The sequence below is a fragment of the Oncorhynchus masou genome, chromosome 5, assembly GCF_036934945.1.
Source record: "Oncorhynchus masou masou isolate Uvic2021 chromosome 5, UVic_Omas_1.1, whole genome shotgun sequence".
In the NCBI taxonomy this organism is placed as follows: Eukaryota; Metazoa; Chordata; class Actinopteri; order Salmoniformes; family Salmonidae; genus Oncorhynchus; species Oncorhynchus masou.
The window spans coordinates 71,231,657-71,247,543 of NC_088216.1; the positions used below are offsets into that span (position 1 = coordinate 71,231,657).

Consider the following 15,887-nt stretch of genomic DNA (forward strand, 5'->3'; position numbering starts at 1 on the left):
ACTTAATGGTGTTGGAGTCGTGCTTGGCCACACAGTCGTGGGTGAACAGGGAGTACAGGAGGCGACTAAACATGCACCCCTGAAGGGCCACCGTGTTGAAGATCAGCATGGCAGATGTTTTGTTGCCTACTCTTACCACCTGGGGTAGGCCAGTCAGGAAGAGGGAGGTGTTTAGTCCCAGGGTCCTTAGCTGTAGTCAATGAAAGCATTCACACATAGGTATTCCTTTTGTCCAGGTGGGAAAGGGCAGTGTGGAGTGCGATTGAGATTGCATCATCTGTGGATCTTTTGGGGCGTTTATGCGAATTGGTGTGGGTTTAGGGTTTCCGGGATGATGGCGTTGATGTGACCCACGACCAGCCTTTCAAAGCACTTCATGGCTACCGACTTGAGTGCTCATTTAGGCAGGTTACCATGGTGCCTGAGGGAGGCCCGCAGAATTATCAAGGACCCCAGCCACGAGCTGTTCAATTTCTTACCATCGGGCAGACGGTATCGGAGCTTGAGGTCTGATAACAGGCTCAGAGACTGTTTCTATCTACAAACCATCAGATTGCTGAACACTTGAACTGGACTGAAAACCTGCTCTTATTCTCCGCACCTTAGCACACATTCACTCACGCACACACCCACACTCATGCTACACACACATTACGTCTGCTGCTACCAGACTCTTTTTATGATTTCTAAATACTGCACAATTTAAACACTTACCCCCACCCCCTTCCCAAAAACATGTAAGTATTGGATTATAAATTGTGTGTGTATTCCTGCATTCTATTCTACTGAGCAATTTTACTTTATGTTCATATTCTTCTTTGATTGTTTGTTATTGTTGTTGCACTATCAAGAAGGAACCTGTGTAACGGCTCTCGTTGGTGGTAGGAAGAGTAGACCAAAGCGCAGCGTGAAAGTGTTCATGATTCCATTATTCAAAAAACACTCAAACAAAATAACAAAAGCGAAAACGAAAGTGCACAGTTCTGTCAGGCTGACACACTAAACAGAAAACAAGATCCCACAACCAAATGGTGGGAAAAAGGGCTGATCCCCAAAAGGGTATGATCTCCAATCAGAGACAACGATAGACAGCTGCTTCTGACTGGGAACGACACCCGGCCGAAAACAAAGAAACAGAAGACATAGAATTTCCCACCCGAGTCACACCCTGACCTAACCAAACAGAGAATAATAAGGATCTCTAAGGTCAGGGCGTGACAACCTGTAAGTAAGCATTTTATTGGATTTTGTATACCATTTATCCCGTACATAAGATTAATTCAACTTGAAACTTGATCTGCACAGTATGTTTATTAGCTAGCAATCATTTGGACTGATTCCAATAATTTCTCAAATTAACTGACAAAATCACAACATTCCATACAAAAAATGCAGTCAATCGACAGCCACTGGCTGAAAGCGGTTGATGATAAGACTTAGACAAGTTGTAAATGCAATGAATACTGATATTATACTCGAACCACCCAGATATTATAAACTGGGTGGTTCGAGCCCTTCGAAAGCCGTGGTATATCAGACTGTATACCAAAGTATGACAAAACATTTATTTTTACTGTTCTAATTATGTTGGAAACAAGTTTATAATAGCAATAATGCACCTCGGGGGTTTGTGGTCTATAGCCATTATACCATGACTAAGGGCTGTATCCAGGCACAAACATTGAGACATTTATGTTTTTTTTACATATATGTATTAGAGGCTAGTTATAGAGAAAATGTGTATAACACCTGTATAAACTGTATTTATAATTATACGACCAGTGTTGTAAAGTACTTAAATAAAAAATACTTTAAAGTCCTACTTAAGTATTTTTGGGGGGTATCTGTACTTTACTTTACTATTTATGATGTTGAGTACTTTTACTTTTACTTCACTACATTCCTAAAGAAAATTATGTACTTTTTATTCCATACATTTTCCCTGGCACTCACTACATTTTGAATGGCTATCAGAACAGGAAAATGGTTAAATCCATGCACTTATCAAGAGAACACCCCTGGTCATCCCTATTGCTTCTGATCTGGCAGACTCACTGAACACAAATGCTTCCTTTGTAAATTATGTCTGAGTGTTGAAGTGTGCCTCTGGCTATCCTTAAATTAAAAAAAAAAAAAAAAAAATGGTGCCATCTTGTTTTCTTAATATTGGTAATTTAAAATAATTTATAATTTTACTTTTCATACTTAAGTATATTTTATCAATTACATTTACTTTTGATACTTAAGTATATTTTAAACCAAATTGTTTAAAACTTTTACTCAAGTAGTGTTTTACCTGGTGACTTTCACTCTTACTTGAGTAATTTTCTATTAAGGTATATTTACTTTTACTCAAGTATGACATTTGGGTACTTTTTCCACCACTGAATAGGACAATATTTTAGGTTAACAATAATTATATTACACAATTTCTGATAGTCGTATATATGTATGCATGTTTTGGAGAAACTACGTGAGACCACTGAACGCGTGGGACGGAGAGCACGTTTTGAGGAGGGGGGTCTAAAAGTGGCCAACTGCTTTTTCCCACCCATTTAAAATGACACGCGCATGCGCACTTACTTACAAATTGGACTTAGTCTGTTACACAACTGTTTCTTTCTTCATTCTGCTCTCATCACCTCGTCGGCGGTTTCCTCCAACACGTTTCACACTTTGCTTTTAACAGATTAATAATTGAAAATGAGTGGAGATCATTCCCACAACGATAGCCAGGTAACATTTGTAATCGTTTGCTGTGTCATTGCGAAAGAGCTTTGTAGGACATTAAACTCGCTTGCTTTTTTTATTTGCCTCAGCAGCCAGGCTACACTAACGTTAGCTAGCTAGGTAACTTGGCTAATTAGCCAATCAACAGTGAATATAATTGCAACAAATGTGACAAAGTGTTTTGTTATTCTTTCAATATTGTGTTTTTCAGATAATAAAAAGTAAAGTCCATTCAACTAAACTTTGTGGCTAGCTAAGGATGGCAAAGGCACTATGCGCTAGCTCGTTAGCCATTTTATCAGACTGGTCTCAATTGCCAACCATCAGCAGGGTTGCTAGCTAGTCGTTAGCCAGCGAGCTAGCCAACAAGTTCAAAGTTATCCAGCTAGCAAGCCATCAATCAAGGAACATGGCTAGTTAACCAATCTTTGTTTTACAATTTGCAGATAGACTCCGGCTCTCGGGTCAATGGTAAGTGTAACGTTAATGTGTCAAACAACTGTCACAATAATTGTCTCCTTCAAATTCTGACGTGTCCACACTGTAGTAAGCTAGCTATCTGCTAACATGGGCTAGTTCGCTAGCCAGACATATAGCTAGTTTAGCAAAGGGCAGAAATGGCGTCCAGAGACTAAGTCCTCTGCCTCACTCACAAGCGCCTATTGTTCAAATGGGTGGCTCTTTAATAGCTTTTAAACATTTTATAATCTCGATCTGATCACAAATTCTTAAAGAACTAGAGGTGTTTTATTGGTATACTAAATTAGATTTTGTTGTTGGCCGGCTTAAAATGCCACATTCCGAGTCTAAAAGTAAGGGTTTGGGGGTTGAGAACTTAGTCTCTGCGCCATTTTCTTTTTTCTGTCTAGCGGTCTGACTAGGAAACATAGCTGAAGTGCAGATGGCTGTGATATGGAGGGGAAACACGCAGGACCGTTTATCAGGACACGATTTCCAGCGGTGGAGGAAGTAAAATCACCTGATGGGGCCCCGTTTTGCTTTTAAATAATATTTTATAGTCTTATCCGAATGTATTATGGATAATTCTGTATCATATAGAAGTTAATTTACATTAACTAGTTGTGGACTCAAGTCCAATGCGGGATTTTATAACATCCCTGACAGATTTGTGGTGCAAGTTTGACAATGCACATTGACTTCCACTACTAACACAATTTTTGATGACTTAATTCATTGATTTGATAGCTTTGTTGGCATGGTCTAAACCACATGGCCACTGAGGCCTAACAAGTTAAACCCCCAGCAGTGGTATTTAACAAGTATGAATTACCTTTAAAAGTTATAACAAGTATGAATTACCTTCAGAACCTACATGCTTCCCCTCATCACTAAGTACACATTTTTTGTGAAAGATTATTTCTGAACAATTTCAGAAAGGGTCATTTCAATTCATGTTTATTTATCATATGACAGTGTATTTCTTATGGACAAGGACTCTACTCCTAGCCCTTGGGACAACATGGTTGGCTGCCTCAAAATCCTACAGCTTTAGACAAACTATTAATCTTTCCAGATTAGTTGTGTGAATCTGTTCCGAAGTCCAGATAGGGATTTTAACATGCAAAGAAGTGATTGCTGTACCAATTCAAATATAAACTTGTCAAGACACTGCATTGAATGCATTTTCTACTGTGGCACATCTCAGAACAGCCTTTCCTGCATCAAAAAAATACCCTCACAGCTATTTTTGAATGAATACTAGGCCTATATCATATTTGGTTTGTGGTTTTGGTTCTCACCATCACATAGTGGGCTCCTGAAATGGTTGTGTGTCTGTTGGTAGAACACTGCACTTGACATGCCATAGTTGTGGGTTCGATTCCCATGGTGGGGCAGTATGGAAATGTGTGCACTCACTAAGTTGCTCTGAATGAGTGTCTGCTGAATGACAAATGTAGTGTGGGCTGTCCTTTGTTGGTCAGAACAGCCTATGTCAAGCACAAAACCTGATACCTTGTCAGAACATGGAATACAGGGGTCCAATGGAGACTCAGGGGTTAAGAGTTGTCCCTGTATACAAGACATATTTATTTCTTGTTTTGTCTTCTGCAGTAGTGGAGCATGGGGCCCTGAAGTGAAAACAGCCAGTCACTGATTTGCTCTTATTTGTTAGATTTAAGATCTACAAGAAATGCTGTAATGATATACCCACTACCTACATCATTACAAGGTATATGGGCAAACATCAGTCCAAGCTCTGCAAGGGCTTGGCCCCAAAGAATCCTCAGACTAGTTTGTTTATAAATACCATGATACAAATTGTTTAGATTTTATTTCATGGCTCTGAAGACCTATAGCCCACATTCCTACTGCAGTCTCTAACAAATAGAATCTACAGATGCCAACATATTAATTTAATCTTGCATCTGTGTCCTCTTTGGTTTCAAATGCATTTATTGCCTGCCATAGGTGATGTCAGATCATGAGGAAGGGGAAATCTGTTTATTGGTGTGTCGGCCAGTAGCTTGCTGTGGGGCATAGAGCCTTGTGACTGAGTCCCTTATTTTAAAGCCTCACACCTTTCAAAACATGCCTCGATTGCAGTAGGGGAAAGTAATTTAATGTATTATGTTTCTTTGGCTGTCAACTTTGGTTTGCCTGTGTGAAGTACCTGTGTTGTATATGTATCAACTAAGGAGAGAAGATTGGCATTCATTTAGCTACTATTGCTGCTTGTAGGGGGTTGGTTAAGTGAAAGCAGATGGACTAGGCCTGTTAAAGCTTGCTCCCTCTTTTCATCCATGTTGATACTGTTTCTGAGTAAAAATGAACCTCAACTGTCAATGGGCACTAGGAGGTGCTGTCTTACCATGTATGGCACATCCTCTCATGGCCCTGAGTCTGACCTGAATTTTTTAAAACTTAATTTGTGAAGGGTGTTCTGTTAAGTTTTTGGTCTGTCATGAACAAGGTCCCCAAATCCAAATGTGCCTGAAATTGACTGGAGATGATCCTATTCTGTGTCACCTCTACCAACCAGTAATGTATTCCGGCTGACACGGGTGCATATACAATCCGACTGTCAGTATTCAGATTCACACCCAGGTGTTGGATGAGTGTTCTGGCCTAGCACTTCCTGAGCCAAGAGGCACTCTTATCTAGTCAGTCATTCAGACATTACAACACTGTCAAATCTTCCCATGTCTTTTGTGCACATATTTGTATTTTACATAACATTTTTTTTCTCACATTGCCTGTTGTATTCTTTTTACTAACCTTTTAGTTTTACCACAGAAACTTGTCTGAACTTGTTTTGTGTGTTTCTAAAGCATAGACTGGGGTATTGTTTACTTATTGTTCCTGGTGCGGTAGATGTCTTTTGTGTTAGCTGTTTTCACCTGCTGGGTTTAGAGAAGGGTTGAGGAAAAGTGGATATATTTACAGAATGTTTCTGTAGCCTAAATGTTTCCTATTCCTTTGGCAATGGTCATTTAGCCTTTCTGTCAGTCCGTGTTTGAATAACTTTCTTATTTTGCAGATTCTCATAAGCATAAAGATAAGTACAAGGATAAAGAACACAAACACAAGGACCACAAGAAGGACCGGGAGCGTGAGAAATCAAAATATGGCAACAGGTATGACTCTCCAGTCTTTTTAAGCAGGGTCACATAGGTGAAACTTAGTGCGTCACTAGGGCAGTAATTGACACCCACACATTTGCTTTGTTGAGCTCTTTAATGTAGCTGTTTGTTTGATGATTTGTCTGATAAACAGGGTGTGTATGAATGGGCGTAGGACCAGCCAGAGACTCTTCACTGTTTTATTGCTATAGTATATCCTCAAATATACACTCTTAGTTGATTTCCTTATTGGTATGTTCAATCTGATGCTGATGTAATCTGTGAAATTCCAGTGACCATAAGGAGTTCTCGGAAAAGAAACACAGAGAAAAGGAGCGAATAAAGCACGAAGATGTCAGCACAGACAGACACAAGGACAAACACAAGGAAAAAGACCATAGGAAGGATGAGGTGTGCTAATTTTCCAACAGAGAGGGATGCATCGCTGCCATTTAGGTTTAGATGTGCCAATCAGTTTGTCAAATATTTGTCCAATCTCTTTCTCAGTGAAAACCTGAATTTATAGCTCTTAACATTTCAAAAGATGCATGTTTTAACTCTTCGTTGTCATCTTGCAGATCAAGCCGAAGAAGGAAAAAGAGAATGGCTTTGCCAGGTAGGTTTGGTTTGTATTGTTCATTTGACATTTGTGCTGCTTACAAATGCTGGTTACATATCTGGGGCCCTATAAAATCAGCGATTGTATTTTATATATTTATTTATTTTATTTTTTTGTGTGCAGAAGTTTAATGTTTTTCCCCAAATATAGTTTTTTTTTCTCCAGTTTTTGGTCTCAATCACACTTTTAAAAAAAATAGAACATCCCATGTTGTTTTTCTAAGTCAATAACCATGCTTAAACCACATCTGGAGACCACTTGAGGTCTGGAAAAAGCTAAGAAATGTACGTTTTTGGATGCAGTTATCCTTTAAGTGCCAGAGATGGTTTAGGAATGTTTATGTGATTCCAGAGTTTGCTAAATAAATTGCTCCTTGATTGATGCAAGTAATCACGATATCATTCTGCCAGTTAGACATAGGCGACTTTGTATATAACATTTAATTGAGAAGGTTTTTGAGAGCCTTTCAACTCGACCAGCAGGTTATTATTAGCATCATTGCTATCGGCTACACCGTGTAGACATGTGCACGGGGGCATTCCTGTGCCGTTGCAGGAAAATACTAATCAGATTTTGTTCATGTGCTATGATTAACTTGGGCAAATTAATGCATTTTCTATAGTTCAATATATTACGATTTCCTACTCATTTCAATAAATGTTTTAATATTGTTAAATTCTGTTATGTGGAAAACGCACACGGAATGTAGACAACAGATTTTATAGGATCCTACATATTTGATTTCAAATGCACAATGAATGTAAATGTTTGAATTCTATCACCAGCCCTCATCGCATTAAGACGGAGCCGGACAGTGATCACTTCTACCACTCTCCCAAGTCCCTGAAAAGACAGCGTGACAATGACGAGTGAGTAGATCTGTACTTAACTTTGTCAACAGGCCCATTTCTTCCTTAGTCTTTGGCCCTGTTACCTTTGTATGATAAAAATGTTGGCTGTAGTTGCCATGTTTAGACCAACCCCATCTGGTTTTTCTTCGTTCTGTTGGGCAATGACAATGTTTGGTCATTGTTGGCTTTGCAAGAACCACACAGCTGCCTTTCGGTATGACTATGTAGTTTGGTGTAGAGAAGACCAAGATAGTTGTTGAATCTACCATTAGTCAGGCCTCTTTTATAAGGTGTTTATTTTTATTTTTTAGAACTGAATTCAAGCCCAAAAAAATTAAACTTGAAAATGACAGAGTGGACAAGAAAGCAAAGAAGAGGAAACAAGATGAGGTACGTGGAAATCTTTGGATTTCATATTGGATATATTTCAGTGATCCGTTGCGAGAAGGAGTCTCATGCGTTCTTTGTTTCTTGTAAAGGACATCAAGCCCAAAAAGACACAAAAAAACAAGAAAGGGGAAGTTGCTGACGGGAAAAAGAAAGGAAAGAAGGAGCCTGAGGAGAAGTGGAAATGGTGAGTGTCATAGTTGCCCTCCAGCTGTGTTGCTGCACAGAGCTTTTGTGAAGGCACATTGACTGCCTCGTTATGGAATGCTCATTATGGTGATGGATACAATATGGATGTTCTTTGTATCTCTGTTGGACAAAGGATTTAGTTTGTGCATCAACCATCACTTCACGTTGTTGTACCCTGTTGGACTACAGGTGGGAAGAGGAGAGGGCAACTGACGGTTCCAAATGGAGGTTTCTGGAACATAAAGGCCCAGTCATGGCAGCACCTTACGAACCTCTTCCCAGCAAAGTCCGATTTTTCTATGATGGTAATAATAATACTCATGTGCTGTTATTTCTATGACACTTGGTCCATTTATGAGTGGCCTTTGCTGTGTGGAAGTGTAGGGTTTGGCTGGTTGAACAAGTCTGCTGAAATCCCTCTGTAGGAAAGCAGATGAAGCTCGGCCCAGAGGCTGAGGAGGTGGCCACCTTCTTTGCCAAAATGCTGGACCATGAGTACACTACCAAGGATGCCTTCCGGAAAAACTTCTTCAAAGACTGGAGAAAGGTAGTGAATGTTTAAGGCTGTATACCTGGAGTTTGCAATTGCGTTACTTAGATGTCTTTCATATATTTTTTTTTTTAGAAATGGTGAGTTGGAACAGTAATTCCATACACGCATGATCATGACTTGTCTACCTCTGTTCCCTCCTACAGGAAATGACCTCGGAGGAGAAGTCTAAGATCACAGACCTGAAGAAGTGTAACTTCAATGAAATGGGGGAATACTTCAAGGCTCAGTCTGAGGCCAGAAAGGCCATGACTAAAGATGATAAACTGGTGAGCATGAACAATACTTGGTGCTTTTTCTTACATAAAAAAAAAAATTATAACCCCGTTCAGACCACGACTGTCCAGTGAAGTTCTACATGAGGCAGTGGAGTAATAATACCTGGAATCTTCAGGCTGGTCTAGAGTTCCAACAACTGTACCCAGATCTAACTAGTTTGTCTCTGGTTCTCTGCTTCTTGTAGAAAATCAAAGTGGAGAACGAACGCCTCCTACAGGAGTATGGCTTCTGCATCATGGACAACCACAAGGAGCGCATTGCTAACTTTCGCATTGAGCCCCCGGGCCTGTTCCGTGGCCGAGGAGACCACCCCAAGATGGGCATGCTGAAACGCCGCATCCGCCCTGAGGACATCATCATAAACTGCAGCAAGTGAGTGACAGGGTCCTGGGTAGGGGTGCAATGGTGACATGTATTCGTACCAAACCGTTTGGTATGGGGTCCTCAATCCGGGCTGCACTGTGAACCTAAATGAATACATAAAATATAACACCAGGCTATATGGCTATGCCTACTCTGCGTTGTATGCCTCTTGGGTAAATCTGAGCTGAGAACATTTCAGGCTATTCTGTTAAAACGACTAGAGCCTATGCTCACATTGTAATCAGAATTCTAGTCTTAATTGGCACTTTTTGTAAGGCACAGCTGGGAACTTGTTCTGTACGATGGCGAGTGGTGGCGTCCATAAACTAGGAGTCAGTCATTTAAATCTCCAGTTTGGGAACATTTTGGCTTCCCAGTAGATTACGAGAGTGCCCTATGCCGCTGCCAACACCTCAAACATGTTGACACATTTATGCCAACCTCACCCCAGTATTCCTACCACCGGAGCAAGACGGAAACGCAATAAAACACAACTTAGTATTCGCTCTGCATTCAAGCAGCCCTTCGAGTGTTGGGCCAGTAACCAGAAGGTATCCACCTTTCCCTTTCCACAGTTGATTACAAACCGTGGGTGAACCATTAACCTCATAGTCCTGGGTGCAGGTGGCAATATGAACATAATGAAAGAAAAGGCTTACAAAATGTTCTACAGCGCTTTCCCCTTCTCTTGATTATATTAACCGATGGACTGCTTGTTTGGACCAGATTAGTGTGTGTATGTATGTCTGGATACTTGCTCTGACTCAGCCGCTCTATTCTTTCTCTCTCACACAGGGACTCCAAGCACCCCAAGCCTCCCCCTGGTACCAAATGGAAGGAGTTGCGTCATGACAACAAGGTGACCTGGCTGGTGTCGTGGACAGAGAACATCCAAGGCTCTATCAAGTATATCATGCTGAATCCCAGCTCAAGAATCAAGGCAGGTTCATCTTTATTATAGCTCATGGTGGTTGCAGTGAAAGTGGGAGCGAGTGACGTCTTGTATTGTTAGCTTTTAATGAAGTCTCTAGAGACGACAAAAGTCTGCAATCCTATTCAACATTTCTCAATTCATTTTTTTATATTTTTTTATTCTGTTTCTCGACAATTTTGAAGTATCCAATCGTTGCAACTCCCGCGCGGACTCAAGAGGCGAAGATCGAGAGCCATGCGTCCTCAAACCCAACCAGGCCGCACTGCTTCTTGACACAATGTCCACTTAACCCAGAAGCCAGCCACACCAATGTGTTCGGCGGAAACACTGTGCACTTTGGCAACTGTTTCATCGTTCACTGTGCCACAGGAGCCGCTAGAGCGCGATGGAACAAAAACATCCCTGCCGGCCAAACCCTCCCCTAACCCAGACGACGCTGGGCCAATTGTGCGTCACCCCACGGGTATCCCGGTCGCGGCCGGCTGGGACAGAGCCTGGACTCGAACCTCTAATCTCTAGTGGCACAGCTAGCACTACAATGCAGTTCTTTAGACCACTGCGCCACTCGGGAGACCCAACATTTCTCAATTCTGTTTTTTAATTTTTTTAACATATTTGTTCATTGTTGTGCCCCCTGTCTCATCCCCCTGGTTGCTGTAATGGTGGTGTGTGTTGATCTGCAGGGAGAGAAGGACTGGCAGAAGTATGAGACAGCCCGAAATCTGAAGAAGTGTGTGGACCGGTTAAGGAACCAGTACCGCGAGGACTGGAAGTCCAAAGAGATGAGGATCCGACAGAGAGCCGTGGCACTCTACTTCATCGATAAGGTGAGACTGCTGCCACACGCACACACACACACGCACAGCTCCAAGTTTGGTTGTAACATGTTCCCTGTTGTGTTGTGCACCAGCTGGCTCTGAGAGCAGGTAATGAGAAGGAGGAAGGGGAGTCTGCGGACACAGTGGGCTGCTGCTCCCTCCGAGTGGAACACATCAACCTGTACCCCGAGAAGGACGGCCAGGAGTTTGTGGTGGAGTTTGACTTCCTGGGTAAAGACTCCATCCGCTACTACAACAAAGTCCCCGTGGAGAAGAGGGTAAGGCCTTGAAGAATTGACATTTGGTTCACCAGAACATTTCTATGTGCTTTTTCCCTCGAGTTGAACTACAATGGTTTCCAGATTACTCTCACTTCAGAGAAACTCTCACCTTGTTATTCTTATGAGTTGTAAATATTCTGTCCTCCTTTTCTTAGGTCTTCAAGAACCTGCAGCTGTTCATGGAAAACAAGCAGCCAGAAGATGACCTCTTTGACCGGCTCAATGTAAGAACAAAAAAATACTTTCAATTTACGTTACTTGTGAATTGCAATGTATTAGTCATGTCACTGGACCTTGTGAGGGAAAATTAGTACCCTGTTTGACGTGTAGGAATTGGATATCCTCTTGAAATTCTGTGTCTCTTGCCATCAGTTATATTTAATGGTGGCATTCCTCTCTGTCCTCCATTTCAGACCTCCATTCTGAACAAGCACCTTCAGGAGCTGATGGACGGGCTGACGGCCAAAGTGTTTCGTACCTACAACGCCTCCATCACTCTGCAGCAGCAGCTGAAGGAGCTCACCAGCCGTAAGTCCCCACGGTCATGAAGCCCCACCCAGAGACAGAGGGTCTAAGAATACACAACCTACCCAAAGCACATTTATCTCATATTCTGGTTTGGTATGACCAGAGGTGGGAACTGGGAGGAGTTGTTGTAGATAGTTGTGTGCTGGTGGTCACTTGTAATACGGTGTAAAGGCTATAGCAAGAGTCATAGTAATGCCCATTTTTCTCCCCTACTTGTAGCGGATGAGAACCTTCCAGCCAAGATCCTGTCATACAACAGGGCCAACAGAGCTGTGGCCATCCTGTGTAACCATCAGAGGGCACCGCCCAAGACCTTTGAGAAGTCCATGCAGAACCTCCAAACTAAAGTGAGTCACGGGGAGGACACACGGCCAGTCGACCTGACAGATGAGATGGCTCTTTGCTGATGGGAGAAAAGGAAACAAAATACTATTGCTATGATTTGGGATTTTGTTTGGGGTTTATTTGTGACTTGTTTTTAGAGTTATGTTTGTCTGCTGGATGCATACTCTTTGTTATTTTGGGAATACTTGGCTCGGTAATGTCTTTTTTTAATAGCTGCATAGTAAGAATCCAGCTATACTTGGCCTTAGTTTCAAGATTATTGACATTGATAATATTTCTACCAGATTGACGCAAAGAAGGACCAGCTATCTGACGCAAAGAGAGATGTGAAGAGCGCCAAGGCTGACCTCAAAGTACGGAGAGACGAGAAGTCCAAAAAGTAAGCATGTGGATATGATTGGCTTGTTGAGGCATCCATTGGTACTTGTATGCTGGGATGTAGAAGTAGCTGATTCTTTCCCTTACTCCCCCAGAGCTGTGGAGACCAAGAAGAAGGCTGTGGAGAGGCTAGAAGAGCAGCTGATGAAGCTAGAGGTGCAGGCGACGGACCGCGAGGAGAACAAGCAGATTGCTCTGGGCACCTCCAAACTCAACTACTTGGATCCACGCATTTCTGTGGCCTGGTGAGACATGACCACGAACTTGTTGACAATCATTCACACCATCTTGCTTTCTCCATTGCTTGTCCCTTGGCCCACACACTCAGTTGCTCAGGATATGTGGCACATGTCTTTTGATTAGTTAAAAGTAGTGAGTGAGTTGATGGTTTTAGTTTCGAGTGACTAAACTCCTGGAGGGTTTATCATTCTAATAATACTCCTGCTGTCTCCTAGGTGCAAGAAGTGGGGTATCCCTATCGAGAAGATCTACAACAAAACTCAGCGTGAAAAGTTTGCCTGGGCTATTGACATGGCAGAGGATGACTATGAATTTTAAATCCTGTTTGCGGTTTTATAATTGTGATTTCTATTGTAATTTTATTGGATACTTGTTTTTAGCTTAACCGATTATACAGAATGGCCAGCCTGACAAGGAAATTATAGACAAGCATGGTGAGGTTGAATGTCAGGGGTCAGGACGTATAGGCCATTACAGATGAGCTGGAGGGAGGGGGGCGAGGTGGGTTAGTCTGAGGTCTGGTCGGATGTCAGATTCAAGGGCAGAACTATACCCATACCCAAAGGTGACGTGGTAATCTCTGATTGGATGAGAACCAGTGGATTGCCTTTTTTGCCTTTTGGCTCTTCCTCTTCAGCCACATGCACGACTTAAAGGTGTCTGAACTTTGAACTCTGGGGTCCTATTGCTACTGTATTCAACAAAAAATGACTGCTTTGTCTATTAGAAATTATTATTTTTTTGTTCACTTGGTCTGTATTTTTAGCCCTCCCATGTATTATTAATGGATTCTATATTTTAATAGAGAAGAGTTAAATCAAATGAAATCCTGAAGTACACCCATGCGCCTTTGAGGAAATTAAATGTGATCGCTAGGTATGAGTTGTAGGGGGGATAAAGACCATGAAAGCTGTGTTTTGGTGAGTGTGATGTTTTAAACTGGACTATGTTGATTGTGTACCGTAAAGAGGATGCGTTGACACGGAAGGGGGAAAATGCTACACCCATGTCAATATTTACATAAGCAGGCAGGATGTGATTTAATTTGTTTTACAGTATCTATCAGGGACTGATTTTCAATGTGAACCAATCATTTAATTTTTCTCCCCTTGCGTTGCCAGCATCCTCTGGATCTTTCTGCATAGTCTATCTGGTTTTAACTTTATAATTTCTAATGATTGTTTGAGTGGAAAACAACTCCCTTATCTGTTACTTGAAAAAAAAAAAGCTATTTTAAAATGTAGTTAATTGAAAATATTTTTTTCTTCCAGAAGGGTATGTGAGGGATATCAACTTTGCCAAAAAAAATACCAATCTGTTACAGTTTAGGCAGTTATTGTTTTAATTGTGTTAAAGACTGAGGATGAAGAACATTAACAGGAGTTTCAATGTGAATTTTATTCCACTCTAGTGTCAGAGGAAAGTTGGTGTTTATAGCGGTAAGCTCAACTTCCTTTTCCTGTTTTTCAACGTCTTCTGTCATAGCCTCCAATCATGTTCTTGTTTTATGCTCATTGTAGGTTGAAAATGAATAAAACCCCTCAACTCTACACTTGGGGTCTATTTTGTGTTATTGCTGCACTTGACTGATAGGCCTTGCACCAAAGGGATAGTTTTTTTTTTTCTTGTCAAATTTCTTCCACTAAAGTTGGATCTGTCACTGGTGTGTTCAGCCTGCTTAGTCACTTTTCAACATTTCTCTTGAATGTGTTCTGTGGTTATGTTTCAGGAGGGTTCCTGTGTTCCCAAAACCCAGTGTAATAAGTAGCTCAATCTTTCCTGAGAACAACAGAACCCAGGAAGCACCACTGCCTGTTGATTTAGACCAGTTGCTATGAAGGATTTAGCAGGGTTTGGCGCAGTCCTGGCTCTCATGTTTGGAGTTCTTTAACACCTTGGATCTCTTGATCAATCCTTGACATCTGACAGACTGCTGTGTGCAGGATGGCCGAGACCAGTTGAGTGCAGACATCAAGTCCCGTACAAGTGCTACGTAAGATTTATTATAAATGGTGGTTTGAGCACTGAATGCTGATTGGCTGACAGACGTGGTATATCAGACCGTATACCATGGGTATGACAATTATTATTTTTTTAACTGCTAATGACATTGGTAACCAATTAATAATGGCCTTATGACACCTCGGAGGTTTGTGGTATATGGCCAGTATACCACGGCTAAGGGCTGTATCCAGGCACTGCGTGTTGCGTCGTGCAAAAGAACAGCCCTTAGCCGTGGTATATTAGCCATATACCACAAACCTCCAAGGTGCCTTATTGCTTAAGATGGTCCATTTGAACTTGAGGGCATGTTTCTGAGCAGGGATCCATTCAACATGAGCAATAACTGAGGCTGATTGGACTAATATGCATAATGTTTTCAGCATTGTTCAATAAATATCCTCAGTAAGGCCAACATCTGCAGATTTTGGATATCCTCTATCGTAACAAAGGTATCTAAAATGTCTTACATCTTTAAACCCATTATTATGCATTCTTTCATGTCCCTAGACTTAAGTATGGAAAATCATTTCAAAAGTAGCTAGTGATCAGGCCTTGTTAGATTTGGAGTCCCAAGATCGAGCTGTTCATATTGACATAGGCCTACGCAATACAGTTTTGTATGTCTCTGATTACAACTTGCCAAATACAGTACCCTGGAAATAATGATTATAGAGATCAATTTCCCTAACCAATTGATTTTTCTTGTTGGCATGTAGTTCTTAATGGAGAGAACAGTGCATCAACTTGTCCTCTTACCAGTAGATGGCACTACCTGTGTTTATAAAATAACCTGCCAATTCTTTGTTTGTC

At 41.4% G+C, this 15,887-nt stretch overlaps 1 protein-coding gene across 1 annotated transcript; it reads left to right on the forward strand.

Moving 5' to 3' along the window:
- Positions 1-2,596: 2,596 nt before the first annotated feature.
- On the forward strand, positions 2,597-14,623 carry top1a (DNA topoisomerase Ia). Its single transcript, XM_064966645.1, has 21 exons — positions 2,597-2,736; positions 3,177-3,201; positions 6,230-6,326; positions 6,605-6,722; positions 6,890-6,927; positions 7,716-7,799; positions 8,093-8,171; positions 8,261-8,355; positions 8,547-8,662; positions 8,783-8,904; positions 9,054-9,176; positions 9,371-9,558; positions 10,345-10,493; positions 11,171-11,310; positions 11,394-11,579; positions 11,738-11,806; positions 11,996-12,110; positions 12,330-12,457; positions 12,740-12,834; positions 12,929-13,078; positions 13,289-14,623. The coding sequence occupies exons 1-21, from the start codon at positions 2,704-2,706 to the stop codon at positions 13,389-13,391; spliced, it is 2,253 nt and encodes a 750-aa protein (XP_064822717.1). The 5' UTR covers positions 2,597-2,703; the 3' UTR covers positions 13,392-14,623.
- Positions 14,624-15,887: the final 1,264 nt, after the last annotated feature.